At 44.7% G+C, this 24,456-nt stretch overlaps 1 protein-coding gene across 1 annotated transcript in view; it reads right to left on the bottom strand.

Annotated features, from left to right (window-relative positions):
* Nucleotides 1-24,456, bottom strand: part of LOC143923719 (uncharacterized) — a 174,914-nt gene that overhangs the window by 135,875 nt on the left and 14,583 nt on the right. The window contains exons 2-3 of the mRNA XM_077447530.1: nt 14,432-14,761; nt 770-1,099 (exon numbers count right to left, since the gene is read on the bottom strand). Coding sequence (XP_077303656.1) covers nt 770-1,099; nt 14,432-14,761 — 660 coding nt within the window. The remainder of the gene's footprint in view (nt 1-769; nt 1,100-14,431; nt 14,762-24,456) is intronic.

Below are 24,456 nucleotides of genomic sequence, written 5' to 3'. Positions count from 1 at the left end.
TGTTCGTACTATCCCAGCAGGAGATTAAATATCGCTGGATATTCCCATTCGCTGTGAAGTTCACCTTCCACGGAAAAACTCATGCATTCTCTAACATCCAGGATGGCGAGAAGCTCTTCCTGCAACCAAAGTTGATATCGCAGGTAGCACCTATGGATTTCTCCGCGACCTCAGCTGGATCCACCAAAAGACCCACCCTGACTAGTCCAGGCTGCCCTCTTTGGATCAATGGTTGCTCTAAGTAGAGCAAAGAAGGAGGACCCCCTTTGAGAGGCAGTTCTGAGATCTTTTTTTTTTTTATTCCCCTGTGGGAACTCTCCTTTGGATGGATGTCCCTCTGGACGACGGAGCTGGGAGCTCCTCACCTATAACTGTTTGAGGTTACACCCCCGGTTGTGAGAACCTCCAAGGTTCCACAAAGTTTAATTTTTCCGGGGACCTTTCTGGGGTTTTTTTCATACTTGAAGAGATGCTAGGCCGTAATGGTCAAGTTACCTGGAGAATTCTGTTTACCTGATCTATAGCCTATCTTAGCTCCAGTGTGTATCCCTGCCCTTTCTTGGGCTCCCAGATGATATTGGGAGTGTGACCTAGCATAGTTCACACCGGCACTAAAGGACAATATGATTGGTTTCCTGTCATTATAGATTATAGTAATTGAAAGCCGTAGGAATACCATGGGTATGCAGGAGTCAGAGGTCTTAAAGCATTCTCTTACACCCCCCGTAAAAATTCCCCATAATAACAAATCAAATCTGAATTTCTGTACCTGAAACGTTCATGCGGATCTTTTTATCCAATAGGAAAGAACTGTAGTTGACTAAACATGTGTAGATTCCACCATCTGATAGCAATGTGTTCAATATGGTTAAATCAGCAATTCCATGTAATGCTCGATCCTTATCCAGTGAATATCTGGGATTAGTTGATGTCACAGTCTTATCATAATTTAGAATATGTTTTCCTTCTAAATACCAAAAAACTGTAAAATATCGGGGATCTGCAGGAAGTGTATCTGCGGTGAAGGTGCAGGGAATGTGGGCAATGGATCCAACTCTGGCTTCATATGTAGAAGGTCCCGTCATCTGTAGAGCACCACCTGCATGAGATAGAAATCAATCAAGCTTTCATGTACAGTATACTTACAGTAAGGTAAAGTGAACTTGTGTAACCTAAAGCAGACCTTCAGTGATTTTTTTTTTCCTATTTGCATCTATTAAGTCTTCTGCCCTTGTTGTTTTAACTTTGGATAGTAAAAATGTTTTTCCTGCCAGTAAATACCTTATACAGCCCACTTATGACATACTGTAAAATTTGCGCATTCACTCTTGTGAGAGTTTGCCAGGAAGGGAGGCGAGATGAGTCATAAGAGGGCCAATGAGAGTGGCAGAGCTGGAGGTGTGCCTCTGTGTGTCTGTGTAAATCCAGGAAGTGAAAAGGCAGCAGCTTCAGCTGCCCACAGTTGAAATGGCTGCTGCCAGACTCAGTGAAGGGAGATTTCTGCAGCATATTTGGCAAGTACAGAATCACAGTATATATAAAATAATATGCAAAGTGGTTGAAGGGAAGCTTCAGAATGGCAAAGATGTTTTTATTACAAATTATATGAGCAGACTGCAGTTCCTTTTTAATTGTAATTTTTAAAGCTCAACTGCTGTACCCGGGCAGTGCCCGTACTACATGGGTCAACTGCTAATTTTTTCTAGGCGTGAGCACTTTCTACTCACTTGGTCTGCCAAACCTCCGGAAAAACCATGCTCCCCCACAGTCCAGCGGTGGACTGTTCCTGTGTATGAAGCAGTCCATTTTCAAGACCACTGGAGCACAGAGCTGCCGGACCGGTGGGGGGGGGGGTTGGGGATCAGGTAGGTATTTGTCTGCTTTCCTCTCCCCTAGAAAAAAATAAGCAATTAATCCATGCCCCACTGTGCAAGGAAAAAAAAAGCTGCACAGATCTGGAAGAAATTCACAAAGCACACCCAAGAATCAATAAAAATACACTTGACCTTTGTATGTAGACAATATTTGCTCAAACGTCAGCCTTAAATCGAGCCATGTTTTTTTTTTTTTGAGTGGGGGGGGGGGGGGGGGGGGGGGTATGATTATTTACAATGTATCTAAAGCCTAAACTTTATTTTTATTTTTTTTAAACATGGAGTAGAGAAGGTTTCCATTGATGCCTATGAGATTCACTTTATTTGCCCTGATTAATGTTCCTGAAATTGAAGGAAATTACAACATATTGAGCTGCTGTTGAAACAGGAACAAAAAATGTATTCTCTTATATTACTTAAAATACAGTATGAGTGTTCAATCAGCCGTGGACAACGGTTGCCATCATCCTAATAATCATAATCTAGTAAACAACAGTTCCTCTTTTTTTAGGACTTTTAAACAGCAACTAAAGTATACCACCAAATGGTTTTATAAAAAAATATAAATAATAATAATAATAATATACCTTTTTTATTTATCATGTTTAAAAAATAACTCCGTGAGGTTCAAATTGTTTAAAAAACATAAATTTAAGGGCAACACTACATAATAGCACACATTGGTTCAACGGTGGTGATACCCAATATCATATAACACTGCACAACACATGGGTTACAATGACTGTCTGAATAGGGAAAGGGACATCCAACGCGTTTCAAAAATATCTTAGGATATGTATCGCCACCCTGAAATGTAGAACAAATTACCAATACATTTTTCACTGTGTCCTTTGGCTACTTTTTGCTTATACATTCGATGTTGTTTAGTGGGTGCTCTAGGTCTTCCATAGGAGGAGGATATTTTCTGGACACACTCTTAGGCATTGGCACGTTAGAGTTGTATATAAGTACATCTGCAATTTTGTAGGATGATGGTGATAAAACCATACATAATCAATGCAGCAGCCTCACCATTACCATCAATGCAGCAGCCTCACCATTACCTTCAATGCAGCAGCCTCACCATTGCCTTCAATGCTGCAGCCTCACCATTGCCTTCAGTGTAGCAGCCTCACCATTGCCTTCAATGCAGCAGTCTCGCCATTGCCTTCAATGCAGTGGCTTCACCATTGCTATCAGTACAGCCTGATCGATGCCCATCTGTAGCCTAGAGGGGACAGGGAGGGGGGCGGGACGAGCGCAGACAGATTAATGGGAATTGATTCCTCTTAGGGGATTTTAAAGGGAAAACAACTACTCTTATATTATGCTAAAGTAAACAATGTTTATTATAGATAATTATTTTGTGTTTTTACATGGGTAAGACCTACATTGCAAAAGAGAAAGGGAAAGATGGGTACATATAAAATATACTGGATGCAATGATCACAACCATGGAATACAAAATCAAAGATACACAGTTATATATTTCAACGCGTTTCGAGTATTGACTCTTCTTCAGGGAATAGAGATCAGCATATTAATTTATATCTATAATTTGAAAAGAAAAACAATTTAAGAAAAAACATTTTCAGAAAAAAAAAAAAACAGCATAATAGAACAATGAGAAAGAATCATCTCATACATATTTTAGTAGTGGGTTGAGACATATACTGACCATATAATGTATTTGAAAACATCATGTATAGTTGCATCGAAAATAAAAAAGGAAACAGCCTTTGAAAAGAGGGCAAAGGGATAAGCAAGGTCACTGCTCCGCACTCAACGCCCATTGGCTGGGAATTTTTTATTTTGGATGCAACTATACATGATGGTTTCAAGATACATTATATGGTCATTATATTTCTCAACCCACTACTAAAATATATATGAGATTCTTTCTCATTGTTCTATTAATCTTCTTTTTTCTGAAAATGTTTTTTCTTATATTGTTTTTCTTTACAAATTATAGATATATGTTAATATGCTGATCTCTATACCCTGAAGAAGAGTCAATACTCGAAACACGTCGGAATATATAACTGTGTATCTTTGATTTTGTATTCCATGTTTGTGATCATTGCATCCTGTATATTTTATATGTACCCATCTTTCCCTTTCTCTTTTGCAATGTAGGTCTTGTTTACCTATGTAAAAACACAAAATAATTATCTATAATAAACATTGTTTACTTTAGCATAATATAAGAGTAGTTGTTTTCCCTTTAAAATCCCCTAAGAGGAATCAATTCCCATATGCCATGTAAACAGGAGATTCTCACTGTATGTAATCTGACGGCGCTCGTCCCACCCCTCCCTGTCCCCTCCCAGGCAGCTAAAATTTAAGTACTGGAGTATAACACGCACACGCTATTTGCACCGATTTTCAATCGGGTGTAAATCAATAAATACAGTACTTATTCTTCTAAGATAGCCTGAGATATTACTCTTCTACTCCGGTGCTAATGCTTGTTGCCCCATCTGGTGCTTCAGTCTCTACTGCCACCTGCTGTTTCCATTACTATACCGATCAGGGGTATTTGTTGTATTGCTGTACTGAATGCATTTTTATGCAACCCTTCTAAGAAGATCTCTTGTCCTTCCTCTCACCCCCTGTACGTAACCTGAGGGGGGGTGGGTGATGAGCCACTCCAAATGTGCGAGGGAGTATCTCCGTGTGGGTTACCCCCTGCATGGTTGGGATGATCCCCTCTTCTCCATGCTAACAACGGGGTGCACTATATTGTCAGTAGGCAGTGAGGAATGATCATGGCCTAGTGAAAATAGCCTGATTTATGGTAGTTAGACCAGATAGTGGCAAACTGCTTCCTATATTGTGCAATTCCAGGAATCATCTTCCCTGTGATGGAGAGTCCGGGAAACCATAAAATGTGACCGCCAGATATTACTAGATGTTATACATGTTTATTCCCTATAACAATGTTGTTTTTTTATACTTTCATACTGTTACTTGTTGTTCCTGATGGAGTGACTGGGTGGGCAAGGGTTGGCTCCTCTTGGACTAATCCACCCCCTCCCCCACTGAGGTTGAAGCACATATAGTTTCTTATACTTTTCTTTTCTCTATTTTTCTTTCTTTCTTCCTTTTTTGGTACTTTCTGTACCCCCCCCCCCCCCCCACTCTTCCGGACTACAATAGCGATGGACTCCATCAAGATTGTCTCGCTGAACATGAAAGGTTTGTGTTAAGCCGAAAAACAGCGTATGTTTCTCAATTACCTAAAAAGGACTCATGCTGATGTAGCATTTATTCAAAATACCCACTTTAGAGCAGGTAGACCTCCATGCCTTAAAGATAGATTCTACCCTCTGTCCTACCATGCTACTAATGATGCCACTAAATTTAAAGGGGTTTCTATACTTCTCTCTAGTAAACTACCCTGGACTTGCAATGATATTTTGATAGATAGCAACGGCCATTATGTGTTTCTCAATGGATATATTGGTAACTCACGAGTGACGCTGGCAACTATTTACGTCCCCAACAATCACCAGGATGTTTTTATCCATTGTATACTTGATTTGCTTATAGAATTCTCTGAAGGCCAATTGATCTTGGGTGGCGACTTCAATATTCCTTTACTGCCCTCAGCAGACACATCGTCGGGCCTATCCTCTGTCCATGCTGGCATTCATAGACGAATAACACAATATTTGCACAGAGCCCAACTAGTGATGTCTGGAGATTACAATACTCTGGAGAAAAAGACTATATCTTCTATTCCTCCCCACACAAAGTATACTCAATAATTGATGACTTTATGGTCCCTCATCAGCAGTTACAATCAGTAAGTGAATCTGGCATAGGGAATATCACGTGGTCAGATCATGCTCCTGTCTCAATACGGTACTCACTCTCGATGGTTCCAACCACCAAAACCCATTTTGGAGGTTAAACAAAAGTCTTCCACAGACCCCAGAAGTTCTAACAGATGTCACCAACAAATTGAAGAACTACTTTTCCGTCAACCACCAACCAGACTGTGACCCAGGTATACTGTGGAAAGCCCACAAGACAGTAATCAGAGGAGTACTGATTAACTATGCTCCTTAACAAAATCCATGTGGTAGAGCCCCAGCATAAATAAACACGTACTTCCTCTATAGAGGATGAACTATGGTCCCTCCAGCGGCAAACAGTGGATTTATTGCATTACAGAGCTAAAGCGGCACTTCAATTTTGCCACAAGCTCAGTTATGAGTCCAGCAACAAGTGTGGGAACTTGTTATCCAAATCAGTCAGAGATCACAAACTTACCACTAAGGATGAGCCGAACACCCCCCGGTTAGGTTCGCACCAGAACCTGCGAACAGACCTAAACTTTGTGTGAACTTTAGAACCCTATTAAAGTCTATGGGACTCGAACATTCAAAATCTAAAGTGCTAATTTTAATGGCTAATATGCAAGATATTGTCCTAAAAAGGGTTTGGGGACCTGGCTCCTGCCCCAGGGGACATGGGTGAATGCCAAAATTGTTTTTAAAAACTGCAGTTTTTTTCAGGAGCACTGATCACGAATAAAGTGAAAAAAAAGTTAAATATTCCTTTAAATATCGTGCCTCGGGGGTGTCTATAGTATACCTGTGCAGTGGCACGTGTTTCCCGTGTTTACAACAGTCCCTGCACAAAATGACAGTTAATGGAAAAAAAGTCATTTAAAACTGCTTGCGGTTTTAATGTAATATCTGGTTCCGGAAATATGGATGAAAATCATTGAGAAAAATGGCATGGGTAGCTCCCCCTGCCCATTACCAGCCCCTTTGGGTCTTGTACGGATATTAAGGGGAACCCCGTACCCAAACTAAAAAAAGGAAAGGCGTAGGGCCCCCAGGCCCTATGTAGTCATAACAGCAGTATCCAGGCGGTGCAAACAAGACAGGGACTGTGTAGGATTATTGTGTTAAGTAGAATCTGTTTGTAATTTTGAACTGGTACATTTTGAAAGTGTAGCTCCAGTCAAAAAATCTATTTTTAAGCTTTTTGGAAAACATGGGAAGGGTTATCAGCCCTGTATAATTTGTTTTGCCGTCCGTCTTTTTTCATCTCACTTCCTGTTTTCGCCTTCCATTTGCAAGTAGGAGACATTTGTAAGTTGGATGTTTGAAAGTAGGGGCCTGCCCTATATGCTCTGCAGAAATGGGGGCCTAAGGTGTTATTGTTGCCACAACACTGTAAGCCCTCAAAGTGACTCTTGGTGGGTGCTGGAGCCCTCTGCTGTGAACGATTATATTAAGAATTGTAATTACATGCCATTGTTGAACAGTGGTAGAAAAATTGGGCCTTTGGTGGTTGTGGTGGTGGTGCTGATGCCACAACACTATAAGTCCTCACAGTTACTCTCTGTGGGCTCAGGAACGGGCCCTGCTGTGAAATATTATATCAAGAATTGTAATTACATGCCCCTGTTAAACAGGGGCTGTGAAAATTGGGCCTTAGGCACTGGTGCTGGTGCCATGACACTGCAACCTCTCCCATATACTCTATTTGGAGTGCAGGAATGAACCCTGCTGCAAAGCGTTGCATCAAAAATTGTAATTACACACCCCTGTTAAATAGGGAATGAAAAATTGGGCTGGTGGCATCACCCAGAACCAAAAATGTTCTTCTGAGATATCAGTGAGATCATTAAGGAGGAAGAGAATAGTCAGTCAACATAACAGGCCAGTCACTCAGGATCAGTATAGGCAGTCTTGAAGGGATGTGATATTTCAAAAAAAATTATTCGGTTACATCAGCTTCAGGTGCTTGGTAGCTGGTGGTGATACAAGACTGATTCATCTTTATGAACCGAGTCAGTGGCGCACCCTGTGATCGGGTTACAAAGCCACCAGCAGCACTGAAGGTGTGTTCCGAAAGAACACTGCATGCAGGACAGGCCAGTAGCTCAATTGCATACTGTGCAAGCTCTGCTCAGTGATCCATCTTCAAGACCCAGTAAGCCAGAGGATTTTTGGTGGGAAAGGTGTCCAAGTCTGACCTTGCCCCTAAGTATTCCTGCACCATGTAAATCAGACGCTGGCGATGGTTGCTGGAACCGATCATACCTTGGGGCTGTGGACTAAAAAATTGTCTGACCGCATCGGTCAGACAGCCACCTTCTCCACCGCTCCTTCTGTGACTGACCGAAGCCTCAACAACATGTTGACCTGGAGTTTGGAACTCTCTCGGAACGCATTGCACAGACCTTTCTGCAAGGCCTCCCGGAGATGTCTCATCCTCTGCTCCCTGTGCGACGGCAAGATAAGGTCTGCAACCTTACCCTTGTACCGTGGATCAAGGAGAGTGGCCATCCAGTAATGGTCCCTCTCCTTGATCCGAAGAATATGAGGATCCTTCCGCAGGCTTGCAGGATCAGGGAGGCCATGCAGCGTAGCTTAGCTGAGGCATTCGGTCCGGAGTCCTCTGGGTCACTAAGGACAACATGATCCGCAGCCACCTCCTCCCAGCCACGTAGAAGTCTTGGGACTGTAAATCATCCCTAAAAGACTACTGCTGCTGATGTTGAGTGGCAGGCTCCACCTCCATGCTGACACAATCCTTCTCCTCCTCCTCCTCCTCTTCCTGTGTGATGGGTGAGACAGCAGGAACACTGTCTGAATAAAGGGGGCCTTGAGAGGCAAGAAAGTCCTCCTCTTTCTGCTTCTGTTGTGCCTCAAGTGCCCTGTCCATTATTACACGCAGTCTATGCTCCAACAGGTGGACAAGAGGTACAGTGTCACTGATGCATGCACTGTCACTGCTCACAGGGCACATGGGTCAGTTGTCCCTGTCGGAGGGCGGAGAGGAGGTTGGTGCCATTGTCGCAAACCATCATTCTTGGCTTAAGCTGGCATGGCGTCAACCACCTCTCGGCCTGCCCCTGCAGAGCTATCAAAATATCTGCCCCAGTGTGGCTCCTGTCCCCCAAACAAACCAGCGCAAGCACGGCATGGCATCTTTTTGCCTGCGTACTTGCATAGCCCCTTGAACGCCTACAGAGCACTGCTGGTTCTGAGGACAGAGCAATGGCAGAGGCCATGGAGGAAGAAGAAGAGAAGGGGGTGGAGGAGAGAGGTGTGTCACAACCAGTAGTAGCATTGCAATATGCACCTTACTGCTGACAGCCCTGTCCAGCGAGGCAAGGACATTGCCTTCCACATGCCAGTAGAGAGCCAGAATCACCTTCCGTGGTGTTTAGGGACCTGCCACTGAGGAACCGCACATTGTACAAACTCACGGAAGGGAGTCGAGTCTACCAACTGAAAAGGCAGCAGTTGAAGTGCTAGCAATTTAGCCAAGCTAGCATTCAACCGCTGGGCATGTGGATGGCTGGGGCAGGGAAATTTGCCTGCTGCAATCGGACGTGTGTGTGTGCCGCTAGCAGAGTGCCCGCAAGCACTTGGCTGTGAAACACCTAATTCTACACCTTCATTCCTCTCAGTGCAGGTTTCAGAGAGGACTGAAGGTCTAGTGGGGTTGGAGATCCCAGCTGATGAGGAGCGAGTAGAAGTCCGCTTTGTTCTTTGGTGTGGGTCTTTAAGGTACTGCATGGCAGGTCAACATATGTCTGGTCAAGCATGTGGTGCCCAAGCAGCTGATGTTTTGGCCACGTGAGATACGCTTGAGATATATGTTGCAAATAGCAGAGGTGCGATCTGATGCACTCGTCTCAAAAAAGGCCCACACCAAATAACTTTTGGAATAACGCGCAGAGGCAGCGCCCTGCACAGGCAGAGCTCTGCGGTGTTTCAGTCGGAGTGCTGCCCCTAAGCTGGCCCCCGGAGGGCATCCTGCCTCATTGGAGATGTGCCTCCTCCTCCTCTCTCCTATCAGGCACCCACGTGGAGTCAGTGACCTCATCATCCCCTCACTCTTCATCACTGGAGCAAACCTGGCAGTATACTACAGCTGGTGGAACATGACTGCCAGATTGCTGTCCTTCTTGAGCATCCCCTCTCTCTGCGCTCATGCTACTGCCTAACTCTAGCTGGGTATCATCATCAGAGCCTTTAAAACACTGGACATCCTCCGAGAGCATGTACCCAACACTGTGCTCAACAGTTCGGGGGACTCCTCAGGAGGACATGGTGGGTCTAGGGAAGGTGTGACTGATGATGACATTGAGACGAGGGAAGAGGATGCGTTGGCAGCTGCTTTGCTAGTACCCTGAGCCTGGGTGAGAGAGGATGAAGAGGGCTTGGTCATCCACTCTACCAAGTCTTCGCATTATGCGGCTCAGCGCGTCCAGCTGCCGAAAATGAGGACAAGTGTGTCCCATGGCCACGTGCTGATGATTATGCACCACGTCCACAACCAGCACTGTTGTCTCTACACACAGAGCCTGCTTTCCCTCTTTTATTGGCTCATGACTGTCTGCCTCTTCTTGTTGGCCTTACAGACATAGTAATGGCCTGCAGGGAGATGGTAAAACCAGCAATTGGGTAGTGTATATTGTGCTGGAGGTACACAACACCCACTAACTCCTGCAGATGGCTGTATTAGAGAACACCAGCAATACAGGGGGGATACAGGTGTATACTGTGCTGTAGGCACACAACACCCACTAACTACTGCAGTTGCCTGTATGAGAGAACACCAGCAATAAAGGGTAGATACAGTTGTATACTGTAAAGGGTAGATACAGGTGTATACTGTGCTGTTCTGGAGGCACACAACACCCACTAACTCCTGCAGATGCCTTTATTATAGAACACCAGCAATAAAGGCTAGATACAGGTGTATACTGCGCTGGAGGCACACAACACCCACTAACTCCTGCAGATGGCTGTATTAGAGAACACCAGTAATAAAGGGTAGATACAGGTGTATACTGTGCTGTGCTGGAGGCACACAACACCCACTAACTCCTGCAGATGCCTTTATTATAGAACACCAGCAATAAAGGGTAGATACAGGTGTATACTGCGCTGGAGGCATACAACACCCACTAACTCCTGCAGATGGCTGTATTAAAGAACAACAGCAATAAAGGGTAGATACAGGTGTATACTGCGCTGGACACACAACACCCACAACACAACACCCACTAACTCCTGCAGACGCCGGAATACACTACACAAGGCCGCCGCGCTGGCAACCTTATATAGTGTGGGGCATGTACTAAACCCCCTGAGCTATAATTGGCCACAGGCATCCTACCTGTGGTCAATTATGGCTCTCCTCGCTGCCGGCGCTGTGATTGGCCAAGCATGCGGGTCACAGTGCATGCTTGGCCAATCATGAGCCAGCAATGCACTGCGATGGCACAGTGTATTGTGGACCGTGAGCGCCACACGAATTTGGCGCGAACGCCCCACAGAGTTCTGGCTTCGCCAAACGGGCGAGCAGCCGGTGTTCGAGTCGAACATGCATTCGACTTGAACACCAAGCTCATCCCTACCCGTGGGTACAAACTTAAATTCCCACCCTTACTGACCATGACTCCTGTCCTACTGGAGAGTTGGCATAAAGGAATGCATTCCTGGTTTGGAAGGAGCAACCTTCTTAAAATGTGTATACTTCCAAAATGTCTCTACTTGTTTCAAGCCCTACCGATACAGATTGCATCACATTATTTCAAACAAGTACAGTCACTTTTTGGCAAATTCATCTGAGCACATTCAAAACCTACTCTACCCAGACGATGCCTTACGTTACCCAAACATTACAGGGGCTTGGCTCTTCCAGATGTAAGGAATTACTATCTGGTAGTACATCTGTGCCGAATCTTTGACTGGAGTCGGCACAATGAACATAAAATCTGGGCACAATTGGTGCAGACCCAGACTGTTATCCTTTTGAAGGGAACTGTGTGGTCCTTTGCCTGTTTGCCTACCACATTGAAATCTCATCCCCTAATTAGCACCACACTTTGTCTCTGTTCCAAGGCTAGCTTCTGAGCTTTGCTCTCCACCAGAGAATCCCCTCTGATCCCTATCTTGGGCAACCTAGCATTTCCTCCTGGACTTGGACGGTCTGAATTCCAGACACTCCCTCAGACGGGGTCACAAACGTTTTCTAGATGGAAACCAATGGCCTTCCCTCCAGACCTTGATGTGTGAGAATGGTCATTTCCAGCTCCTTTTTTGGAGCGCGATATGGCTACATCACTTTCTACACTCCTCAGCAAATCCTATCCAATTTAATCGGACCTTGACGACCTTTGAAGACTACTGTATGGATGATGGAACTCTGACACAAGTGTTATCCAAAACGTATTTTTTCTCAATTCTCCTCCTGAACAACCACAACTGTCTTTCCTACAGAAATGGGAGGCTGACATAAATTGTTCCTTTTCAGTAGTGGAACAACAAAATATTCTTAGATTTTCCTTAACCACTTAAATCCCGGACCATTTTGCTGGTCAAAGACCAGAGCACTTTTTGTGGTTAGACACTGTGTCGCTTTAACTGACAATTGCGCAGTCGTGTGATGTGGCTCCCAAACAAAATTGACGTCCCTTTTTTCCCACAAATAGAGCTTTCTTTTGGTGGTATTTGATCACCCCTGCGTTTTTATTTTTTGTGCTATAAACAAAAAAAGAACGACAATTTTGAAAAAAGCTCATTATTTGTTACATTTTGCTATAATAAATATCCCCAAAAATATATAAAAAACATTTTTTTCCTCAGTTTAGGCTGATAGGTATTCTTCTACATATTTTTGGTAAAAAAAAAAAGGCAATAAGCGTTTATTGATTGGTTTGCACAAAAGTTATAGGGTTTACAAAATAGGAGATAGTTTTATGGCATTTTTATTAATATTTGTTTTTTTTTATTAGTAATGGCGGCAATCAGCGATTTTTATCATGACTGTGACATTATGGTGGACGCATCGGACATTTTTGACACATTTTTGGGACCATTGTCATTTATACAGCAAACAGTGCTATACAAATGCACTGATTCCTGTGTAAATGACACTGGCAGCGAAGGGGTTAACCACTAGGGGGCAGTTAAGTGTGTCCTAAGGAGTGATTCTAACTCTGGGGTGCGTGGCTACATGTGGCATGTCACTGATCACCGCTCCCGGACACTGTCACTAGGCAGAATGGGAGATGCATGTTTACATTAGCATCTGACCGTTCTTCCTCTCCGTGAGACAATCGCGGGTATCCCCGCGGACATTGAGTCTGCAGGACCCGCAATCCGACTCACTGAGCTTGCCGCGGGTGTGCACGCCTGCAGGCCGCCTCTTAAAGGACAATGTACAGGTACCTTTGTTTGCCTGTACGTGCCACTCTGCTACACTATATACGCGTGAGGTGGTTGGCAAGCTGTTAAAGTCGTCGATTTGTATGAAAATACAGTAAACAAATGATAAAATCCTGACTAGATGGTACTATACACCACAATAGTTAAACAAATACTACTCGACCACCACAGATAGCTTTTGCAAATGGTAAACAGACAGAGGATTGCTCCTTTATATCTTTTGGTCTTGCCCTAAGCTAAACATAACCCAAAAATTAACGGACTATAATATTCCCAATGATCCGGCCTTCTTTTTACTCCAAAAATCAATCATGCAACATTTATTGAATGCTGCCAAAGCTTGCATTCCCCTATTCTGGAAGCAACAGGCACCTCCCTCTATTGGGACCTGGTTGCACAAGGTAGAAGATATCAATAAATTAGAAGATTTAAAGAGGAGGTCCACCCTAAAGTGGACCTTCCACTCATTGGAACCCTCCCCCCCCTCCGGCGCCACAATTGGCACCTTTCAGGGGGGAGGGGGGTGCAGGTACCTGTACAGTACAGGTATCTGCACCCACTTCCGGCGTAGATTCTGCAGAAGCTACGCCCCTTTCCGCAGAATCTACGCCCCTTTCCGAAGGTCCCCCGCTGCCTGCTGGGAAACACACGGATCCCAGAGACAGCGTGGACCATCCTTATTGCGCAGCACGACTCGCGCATGCGCAGTAGGGAACCGGGAAATGAACCCGAAAGGCTCCACTTCCTGATTCCCATACCCAAGATGGCGGTGGCAGCACCCGAGAGACGATCGAGAGATCGGCTTCGGGTGCCGACATTGCGGGCGCGCTAGGTGGGTAAGTGTCATTATTTTAAAAGTCAGCAGCTGCAGTATTTGTAGCTGCTGGCTTTTTAAAAAAAAACAAAAAAACGGCGGACTCCCACTTTAATCCTCACAGCACAAAATAAACGTGAAAAGCATTCTAAAATGTAGACTATGGAACATGTTCATTTTATCTTATGAAGTGTCACTATTCTGCTCATAGATGGGTATGTGATGCAGGTTCACTTGTATATGCAACTGTTGGACGTCCATTACCATTCAGGATCCTTCTTTATTCCATTTTGCCTCCCCTGAGCTAAATGAATAAAATGTTATATTTGAAAAAAAAAAAAAAAATGCCCAATGTCCATGAGGCCTCAGTGGCAGATCTGTAATTATGAAGTGAAATATAAATGCAGGATCATTTTAGCTTGCTGTTTGCATAGAGAGAACAAAGCTGGTGAAAATATTTTAGTTCTGTAAGCAAGGAGCAGAGGATAACTATTCCTGCAATAAAATACAAAAAATCTGAATTTCTTTACCTGAAATTTCCACTTTGATCTCCTTCTCCCTTTGTATAGGGCTATTAGTCACTGAACATGTGTAGATTCCACCATCTGATAGAAATGTATTAGAGATGGTCAGATCAGCGATTCCATTCAATGCTCCATCTATATTTAATGAATATCTGGGATCAGTTGGTATCACAATGTTATCATAGCTTAGGATACGTTTTCCTTCGAAATGCCAAACAACGGCAAAATATCTGGGATCTGCAGGAAGTGTATCTGCGGTGAAGGTGCAGGGAATGTGGGCAATGGATCCAACTCTGGCTTCATATGTAGAAGGTCCCGTCATCTGTAGAGCAGCTCCTGCATGAGATAATAATTACATTTATACTACAGTAAAGTGAGGTCAGGTGATCCCGTAAAATATCCAATTATATCTCAGAGAAATAGAGCTATTTCCTTGCATGAATAGATATTTGGTGTAGCACCCTCTGATATGTGTGCTAGAATTAGAGCAGGCAAACCATACTCTGACTCCAACTGTAAATTTGTGAGTCTTAATTGGCTCAGGCTTCATTAGCGTTCAGGGCTGGGTGACTCATCACTGCAGCTATCTGGTGCCTCCCCTTGGTCTGGAAGGTTGGAGAACCTTCTAGAACTAGAGGGTTGGGGTTAGGAGGAGTTGCCTTGAATATTTATGGGGCCTCGGCCAATCCCCAGTAGTGGGCTGGCAGGGGACTGAGACAACCCCATAAATAGAGATGGCCATTCCAGTGGGGGAAGTTGGGTGGAAGATGGAGATGCCGTGTTAATGTTACATTAATTCTCTCATGTTGCCCGTTAAGGGATAAGTGAAAGGGTTTGTGGAGCTGCTGGTTAACATGGGTCCTCTGTTCTTGACCTCAACCTTTTCAAAGACCTTAGCTCTTCTGACACACCAGGCTAAGTACACAAACCCACAGCATCACAAGAAACCAATGGCAGCAACACTAAGTACCCAGCAGTAATGCTATTTCAAAGAACTCATACACCAAATGAATTAGTGAAATAAACTTAGTATATTGTCATCAAAAAAAGTAAGTAATATGCATGCAGAGATAAAGGGATACACTGAATAATGATGATAATAATACTCTTTGGTATACACAATAAAGATCTAGCACCCTCTTTGTTAGGTTGCTAGGATGTTTGGCAAATTTAGTTTTTTTTGTCTCCTCTGTAACCAGTGGACCAGTTTGATTCCCCCTGTATTGTAGAGAGTCCTTGAATAAGAGTGGGCTGGAAAGTCAAATAAGCAGTCTGAATGTTTGTGGGACTTCAGTAAATCCCTGGGGAGGGTAGCCCAGTAGGTGGCTGATGAGCACAGATAAGTAAGGTAGATTAATGGGCGCCAGACACTTCTTGAATGCAAAGAGATTTATTGTCTCTTAAACAGAACAGCAGTAGAGAGGATTAGGGCAAGGACACCCTTTAGTAGTTGCAATGTTAATTGGCAGACTCCGAGATCTCTATAGGTAGACAGCTATGTTGGGAAAGGCTTCCAGCTAGACACCACATCTGCGCAAGTAGGATCGCTGTCTCCTATGGCAACAGTCTTGTAACAACTTATTTTGTAACAAACTTCTTTCCTTCTTCTACAATCTCCTCTTGTAGATCTTCACTCAACTGAGCTCCCAGTCTCTCTTACTAAACTTGCTGATCCACTGCCACTGGATCCCCTGAGTTCTTCCAATCTTAGCACACAGTATCTTCCTCAAGCGTCATTCCCACGTCCCTGCTGGGTCCCTGGCTTGGCACTCACAGAAACTTCTCAAGCGTCCCTGGCTTGGCACACAAGACTGCCCTGCAAGTGTCAGCTCCACTGGCTGGGTCCCTGGCTTGACACCTGCTGAGAATTTCCCAATTTGTCACCGTCCCCAGTTAGTGAGAATACTGCTCTGGTACTTGCTTCAGCTACTCACTGCGGTCCCTGGTAACAAGGTGGATGGTCCCTTAGTGGTGACAGCTTCCCCTCTACCTACACCAAGACAGGTTCTCCAGCCGACAGAACTGTCACTTCTGGTTGTACTGCAAGCCACAGACCCAACCCTACGCTGCTCTCTTCTTTCTGGATAGGCCCCTCAGACAGCCTAACAGCCAGATGTTCCCAGGGTAAGCCTCAGGCTCTGGCCTAGCAGCCTGGGGCAGCACAACACAGACAGCCACCCAGGTGTCACAGAACCCTGATCACCCAAATAAATAGGCTCCCCCAGCAGGTGAAGGGATCCAAGAAAATCCCTGCCCATTGGCTGAGACATCCCAGTCATTCCTACTCTGTCCTTGCAATGCCCTTGCCTTATCTAATGTCACCAGGTACCCGGCCATCTAGTGACAGAAGAGAGAAGTGCCGCAATTCCAGAATTAGGGTGATATAATTTGACCTCCTAACAATTGGCCAAGGCAACTACGGCCTGGCAACTAAATTTAACAGAACCCCTGCCTAAACATCAGGGTGTTAACTCTAGAGTACACAGAAGAAAATAAGAAAATGTACAAATTAAAACTGTAGCGATACCCCGAGGGGAGCCACTGAATTGTTTTGTAACTTGTCTGCACACCTGAAGATGACACACCTCACTCACAAACCACTTAGCTAGCTTAACTTGAGGCAATTCAAATAATTTAATCAGGCCAAGCATAGCCTAAAAGAAAATAGGATTAGCAAGTAGAGGTGCAACAGATCAAAAAAAAAATCACAAATCGGATCGTTCCTCGGATCAGAGTCATGGATCGGATAATTTTTCGGATCAGCAAATAATTGAATTTGCAAAAACCTATGAAAATTCCACCACCATATAGTCCCCACTGTAATATTCACATCATCTCCCCCACTGTAATATTGGCTGAGCATGATGTCTGGGTACGGCTGGGTATCGCCGAGTATGGCTGGGTATTACCGAGTATTGCAGGGTATGACTGGGTATGGCAGGGTATTGGCAGGGTATTGCAGAGTATTGGCAGGGTATTGTAGAGTATTGGCAGGGTATTGTAGAGTATTGGCATGGTATTGCAGGGTATTTCAGAGTGTTGTCAGGGTATTTCAGAGTATTGTCAGGGTATTGCAGGGTATTGGCAGGGTATTGCAGAGTATTGGCAGGGTATTGCAGAGTATTGGCAGGGTATTACATAGTATTGGCAGGGTATAGAGGGATGGCTGTGACTGCACTTGTCACAGAGCAGCACTGTGGGCACTACAGATGCAGCCCACAGCGCTGCTTCCATCTGATCTTTCCCCTCCACTGTACAGATCTGTACATAGAGGGGAGAGGAACCGGCATCATCATGACGCCAATTTGTTTACAAGTCATTGCTCCGACAGAGCAATCACATTGTAAACACAGACGGGTGCACCAAGATGGCCGCCACTTAAGAAGTAGGCTGAAGCCGCAGCCTTTCTTAAGGCCGAGACCGCGGAGCGATCCGGGGATCGCAGCTTGTGCTGAACCGAAAGGGGGTGACCCGTTTGGATCACGGATTGGTGACGATCCATTGCACCCCTATTAGCAAGTGTACTTTTACAATCAATAGGATAATACTGCTACTCTGGGAGTTATGGTTAAACACCTGCCGTATTGTATAATTAACAGACCTAGACTGCATTTACCTAGCAACACTATATAAAGACAGTCCTAACTTGCTATAATAGTCCCCATTTTATCCCACTGGACAGTAAATGATGGAAAAATAAAAATAAAATGTTGGCAGACAAAGTTGGGACTCTTGAGCAGCAGAAGAAAAAAAATTGGTGCTCAAGGCATGGTATAACCCCTCCGGATTTTATAGGCAGACCAGGTAGTATAATAAAAAAATGTAAACTTTATTTGTCAACATAAATAAAAATTGCATAAGCAATGGTTAGAAGTTACATATAAAATGTATCAAATAACAGTGGACCCAAATAATACATCAGTATGGAACTAAGCTGCCCTGTGTACAATACTGGGCTACCGTGTAGACATACTAACAATGACGTCTGACATGTTTCGGATCCTTCTTCAGAGGATTATGTCATATTGTGTCATGAGTAGTCTATAAGTATATTATACATTAGTAGCATGGTAAACTGGCATATCAATATATCAAAAATATCAAAGGAAAGAAAAAAGAAAGATAAGCATATCTTGACACATGGAATGAAAAACACACAGCAAAAAGATTGCTCCTTACAAAAATGACCAAAATCATTGATACAGACAACCAGGGATCTGATGGTCTTTGCTCCAATACATAAGATGGTGACCATGGTAGACCCAGATGGTAAAGCAGGGTAAGAGGGCATGCAGGAAGAGTGAAGAAAGCAGAGAGGCGACCACTTTCACAGCTGCAAGGAAACTAGGCATAGGAGTGAGCTCCAGACAAAATCTGGGCAGCAATCAGATGAAACGGAGGTTCACATAAAAATGGAACCTCCTCTTTTTGGAACCCTCCCCCCCTCCGGTGTCACATTTGGCACCTTTCAGGGGGGAGAGGGGTGCAGATACCTGTATAAGGGTATTTGCACTCACTTCTGGGAATAGACTCCCGTGGGAGTCACGCCCTACTACCCCCCCCCCCCTCCCCCCACTATCTCCTGGGAAAAACACAGGACCCAGGAGATAGCGGGGACCAGGTAGGATGCGCAGCGCGACTCACGCATGCGCAGTAGAAAACCGGGAAGCAAAGAAGCAACGCCTCACTTCCTGATTCCCTCAGCTGCCAAGAGCCAAGCGATTGATCGGCTTCGGCTGCCGACATCGCTGGATTTGTAGTTGCTGGCTTTTAATATTTTTTTTTTTTTACGTGGAGCTCTTCTTTAAGTCTGGATGGGTAATACAATGGAGTGTTGTATATTCATCTGTATGTATATAGGAAAAGGGAGCATAAGAGAGGAGGTGAGCAGGACTCATTGTTATAGACTGCAATATGTTCCACCCAAGGATGGAGGCATAAATAAAAGGCATGGAGCAAGTAAGAGAGATTTGTTTGAAACTAGAGAATCCTATGTTTCACATATCTCCACCTCATATATCCCGTGGTGCCTTCTCCCCACAGCTACGACAACATCACTGTAGCTGTCTGTGGTGTGGGGTAATATACACCTGGTCATATTAATTTCAACCAGTCATGCACAGTGAGGCACAAACAGGAAGAAACCTGCACGGGGGCAAGTTCCACAGGGTAAAGGATGTCCAAAGTGAAGCCCTGGGGGGGCATCAACAGAGGACCCCCGCATGCCGGGCAGTGTCGCCAAGCTGTGTAGCCTCACCAAGGATGGAAAAACTGCCCTATACAATATGTGTCTGTGTAGATAAACAATTTCCCCCCCATGCTGATCCGATGTCCACAGAAAAGGCTGTCACAGCAGCAGCTCTTCCGGTGTTCTGTGAAAAAAACAAACTGGTCAAAATCTCTAATTATGTCACTCCTGGTAATTCTCCAGCAGCAGTAATTGCAGATTTTGATGACTTGGCTGTTTTCTCAGAACACCAACAGCGTATACACTACGGTACATGCTGAGCTGGCTGTTTTCTCAGAACACCGGCAGCATATACACTACGGTACAGGACGAGCTGGCTGTTTTCTCAGAACACCGGCTAAGAAGTAAAAAAAAGTTATTGCCACCTTGGAGGCGGCCATGTTGTTGGTTACTAGCGGTGGGATTAACAATGTCCACTCATTATATTGTGTACCGTACTGTGAAAATACTCAAGTCGTTGAAATCTGCAAATATTACTGCTGGAGAGTCACTGGAAGTGATGTAATTGGAGATTTTGACAAATTGGCTCTTTTGACAGAACACCGGTCGGCTGAGACTTGTTTCTTCCACAGCTAGCAGCTACTTCCTGCACTGGTTGCTAGGAATGCCTGCCGCCTGGCGTCTAGCAACCAGTGACATCACCCAGCATTCAGCTCAGAGGGGAGTTTAACATCCTCCTCCTCCACTCCTGGTGCTTTTCATCTCCTCACCTCCTCCCTCCTTCTCTGGTTTCTGCGGCATGCTCAGAGCCTGAGGGAATGGAAGTGCCAGGATTAGAGGAACTCTCGAGTCGACCTGCCTGAGGTGAGGCCGGGTGCCATGGATAGATTGAAACACCAGGTGTGTGTCATGAGGGAGCATTTGCTGGAAGCGGAGGACAGATGACACTCACAGAGAGATGGGAGGAGGGGTTTACATCCTTTAATCTCAGGGGGTTCATGCTGGAACCTGTAGTCCTACACTTTTGGGGGGTGCGACCCCCCAAAATTGAAGGACTACAGGTTCCAGTATGAATTCCTCAAAGCTGAGGAAGATGTGTCCCTATCCTCCAACAAGTGAAGGATTACAAGTCCAGCATGAACCTAGGGTTGCCACCTTTTCTTCAAGTCAAACCCGAACACTTTAGCAGCTCACAGCAATTTTTAATTTTTTTTTATTTTTTTTTATATAATATAAACTCTACATATATTTTGCTATTAAATAACATTTCTAATCATATGAAGTTAATAACAAGAGTCCCCCTTTACATCAGAGTCCACAGAGTTCCCCTTTTACATCTGAACTCCCAGAGTTCCCTTTCACTGTAAGGGGGGACTCTGTAGACTCTGATGTAGGGGGGAACCCTGGGGACTCAAACATAAGGGATCCTCTGGGAACCCTGATTTATGGGGTAACACTGAGAACTCTGATGTATGGAGAGGACTCTGATGTAAGGGGGAACACATTGGCCTCTGGTGTAAAGGGGAACTCTGATGTAAGGGGTGCTCTGAGAACCCTGATTTACCTTAGTGTACTCACTCAGAGGCAGGAGCGAGAAGGAGGAGACTTCAATCACAGACATTGATGGATGGTGAGCTCACTCACCCCTTGGCAGTCAGCACCTCTCATCTAGATGTATCTGAGGCTGCCGGACTTCAAATTTCCAGCCCCAATGTTCCTTTTCTGAGGCACAGCGCCAGGGATTGGAGTGTGGACAGACACAGAGGGGTAGGGGCGTGAGCAAGAGGTGCAGATCGAGCCCTCTCTCCTCTCCTGTCTGTGTGTTTGGGGGGATTGTTAGTACTGGCTTTGGGCAGGGTGTAACAGACACTCTGAGCTTAGACAACTGAAACCAGTAACCCTGCTGGGAAGCCATAGTCCAGTCTGGATCATGTGTCCGGGTTTCAGGCAGTCTGAAACCTGGATGCATGATTCCAAACCCGAACTGTCCGTGTGAATCCCGGACAGGTGGCAACCCTAGATGAACCCCTGAGATCTAAGGATGTGACCCCTTAAATCTCATGGGTCCATGCTCGGACTTGTAATCCTTCTATTTTGGGGGAAGTCACATTCTTAGATCTTAGGGGTTCATGCTGGGACTTTTAGTCGATGACTTTTGGGCACTGATGTGCAGTCAGGGGATGCCGGTGAGGTAGAGCCTCATGTGCTATGAACATTAAAAAAATATGACAAAAAAACGATCAAGATTCGAGAGTCGTAGCTCGGCACTGAGCTCAATGGACAGCTTGGAGTCTTGGACCAATGGTAAAGTACCATTGGTCCAAGCTGTCCAAAAAAAATGCTGCAGTGGAGGCACGCCTCTGCAGTGTCATAGAAGGGGGCATGTGTCTAAAAAACAAATTCTCCATTCCAGCCCAGCCCTCTTAAAGAGGAAGTAAAGCCTCTTAAAAAAAAACACCCTGCAAGGCAAAGGCATAATGAGCTAGTATGCATAGCATACTAGCTCATTATGAATTACTTACCTGAGATCGGAACCACGGCATCGGCCCTCATTTGCCTCCTCCGATGCCGCTATCTATCCCGGAGTGACTTCTGGGTATAGCGGCTCCGGCGCTGTGACTAGCCAAAGCCTCGATGACGTCACTCCCGTGGATGCACGCTGGTGCCACCACTAATGGCACGCTCAGTATGCCTGCACCCGATGTCTAAGGCGCATGCGCCATAGACATCAGTGCTGCTATTCCTGCAAATATCTCCTAAACCTTTTAGGTTTGGGAGATATTTCTTGCACCTACAAGTAAGCCTTAATCTAGACTTACCTGTAGGTTACAGTGGTTGTAATGGGTTTACAACCACTTTAACTAGAAGGAAAATACATGTGTTTATGTGTATACGATTTCCCCACAATCCCATGTTTTTCTCATACAATTAAGAGGGAGAATGAGAATCTTCTGCTGTTGAAAAGGTCATTTTTAAATAAAGCTAAAACATATATTTACAGTATATGCAACTTTTTATGTTACACTGTATTTGCACAGCAATTTTTCAAACGTGTTTTTTTGGGAAAATGGAAAATTTATATCAAATACTTACCGTAATTTTCCTTTCCTGATAGGCTCCATGGCAGCATACATGTGGGTTAGCCCCGCCTTCATAATTACCCAATAGGACCCAACTCCCATAAATCTTTGCTCCTGGCTGCTAACCATGTTCTGTAACTAGCCTACTCCAACATTTGGGAGGGAACTCCTGCTGCCATGGAGCCTATCAGGAAAGGAAAATTACGGTAAGTATCTGATATAAATTTTCTGTTTTCCTGACAGGCTCCATGGCAGCATACGTGTGGGAAATAACTCGCCAAAACACACCCGGGTGGGCAAAATGTTGAGCAAAGAAAACTAAAATGTATTTAACATTGTCAACCGACAAAACTTGTAAACCAAAATTAACAGAAGACAGAGCAGCTGGCTCTACACAATAATGGGAAACAAATGTATTGATTGAAGACCAAGACGCTGCTTTACAAATAATTTCAGACGCGACGTGCCGTGAAGATGCCCACGAGGTTGAGATACTTCGGGTCGAATGAGCCGTCACTGCCTCAGGAGGAGCCAAGCCCTTTGCTCTGTATGACCTCTGGATGGTCTGAACAATCCAAGAAGAGATAGATCTGACCGAAGCTCGCATTCCATTGTTTTTGCCATGAAGAAGGACAGAGAGAAAATGTGTTTGTCTACACGGAGCCGTCCCTTCCAAATATTGTTTTAGTGTGTGGCCTACGTCCAGAGGATGAACATCCTGATTATCTGATGTTTTGAAAGTAGGGAGCACAATCTCTTGATTCTCATGGAAGACTGAGGTTACTTTGGAGTTTGACCCTAACATGGGAATCAATACTACTCTGTCCGGCAAAAAGGTCAGAAAAGGCTTCTTCGAACCTAGATTCCTAATCTCTGAAACTCTCTTGGATGAAGTTATAACCACCAAGAAAATAGTCTTGAGAGTGAGGTCTCTCACGGATAAAGGCTCAACAGGATCTTTTCCAAGATTTGAAAGAAAGTCCAGCACTAAAGGAAGGTCCCATTTAGGGAACCTTGGTCTTCTCTGAGGTCTAAGCCTGATGACTCCCTTAAAGAATTGTTGTACTAGCGCATGATTCGCCCACGAAACTCCCGTGAAAGCTGAGATGGCTGATACTTGTACTCTCAATGAGCTGATTGCCAAGGATAAATCAAGACCTGATTGAAGAAAGCTCAATATATCTTGAACTGCTGGAGAGTTGCAAGAATTTTCTCTGGAGGACATGTGGACAGAAAATCTGGACCATATACGTTCTGTAGGGGATCAGAGGGGTGAAGAGCTGGCTCAGAGGCAGTCCAGTAAAATTAAAGTGGCTTTTATTCAGCAAAACAGGAAAAAAAACATAAGACCAGACAGACTTGTCTTATCATATGAATGTGCACACAGCTCAAAGTTCATCAGCACACAGGCTTAGCCCTTATACACACGGTCAGAGATTCGGACAACCAAATCCGTCGGAGTAATTCTGACGGATTAATTCCGGAAGAGGTCCGGAAGTGATGTTGCATACACACGGTCGGACAAAGTTGTCGGAAAATCCGATTGTACATAACGTGATGACGTTATTTCGTTACAACGGGACTACGTTCAGGCTAGTAGCCAATAGCTTTGGTCTAGGAATTTGATCTGGGCATGCGTGGCACTTTGTCCGTCAGAGTAGGCTACACATGTCCGATCGGAGCATTTTGTCCGAAAATTTTACCGGCAAGTTGGAAAAGTTGGTCCGTTGGATATTCTGAGGCCGCGTACACATGCGGGGACT

Source organism: Lithobates pipiens, unplaced genomic scaffold (assembly GCF_037356315.1).
Source record: "Lithobates pipiens isolate NorthernLeopardFrog02 unplaced genomic scaffold, aLitPip1_a1.2 Scaffold_22, whole genome shotgun sequence".
Lineage (NCBI taxonomy): Eukaryota > Metazoa > Chordata > Amphibia > Anura > Ranidae > Lithobates > Lithobates pipiens.
This window is presented reverse-complemented; position numbering and strand designations above follow the sequence as displayed.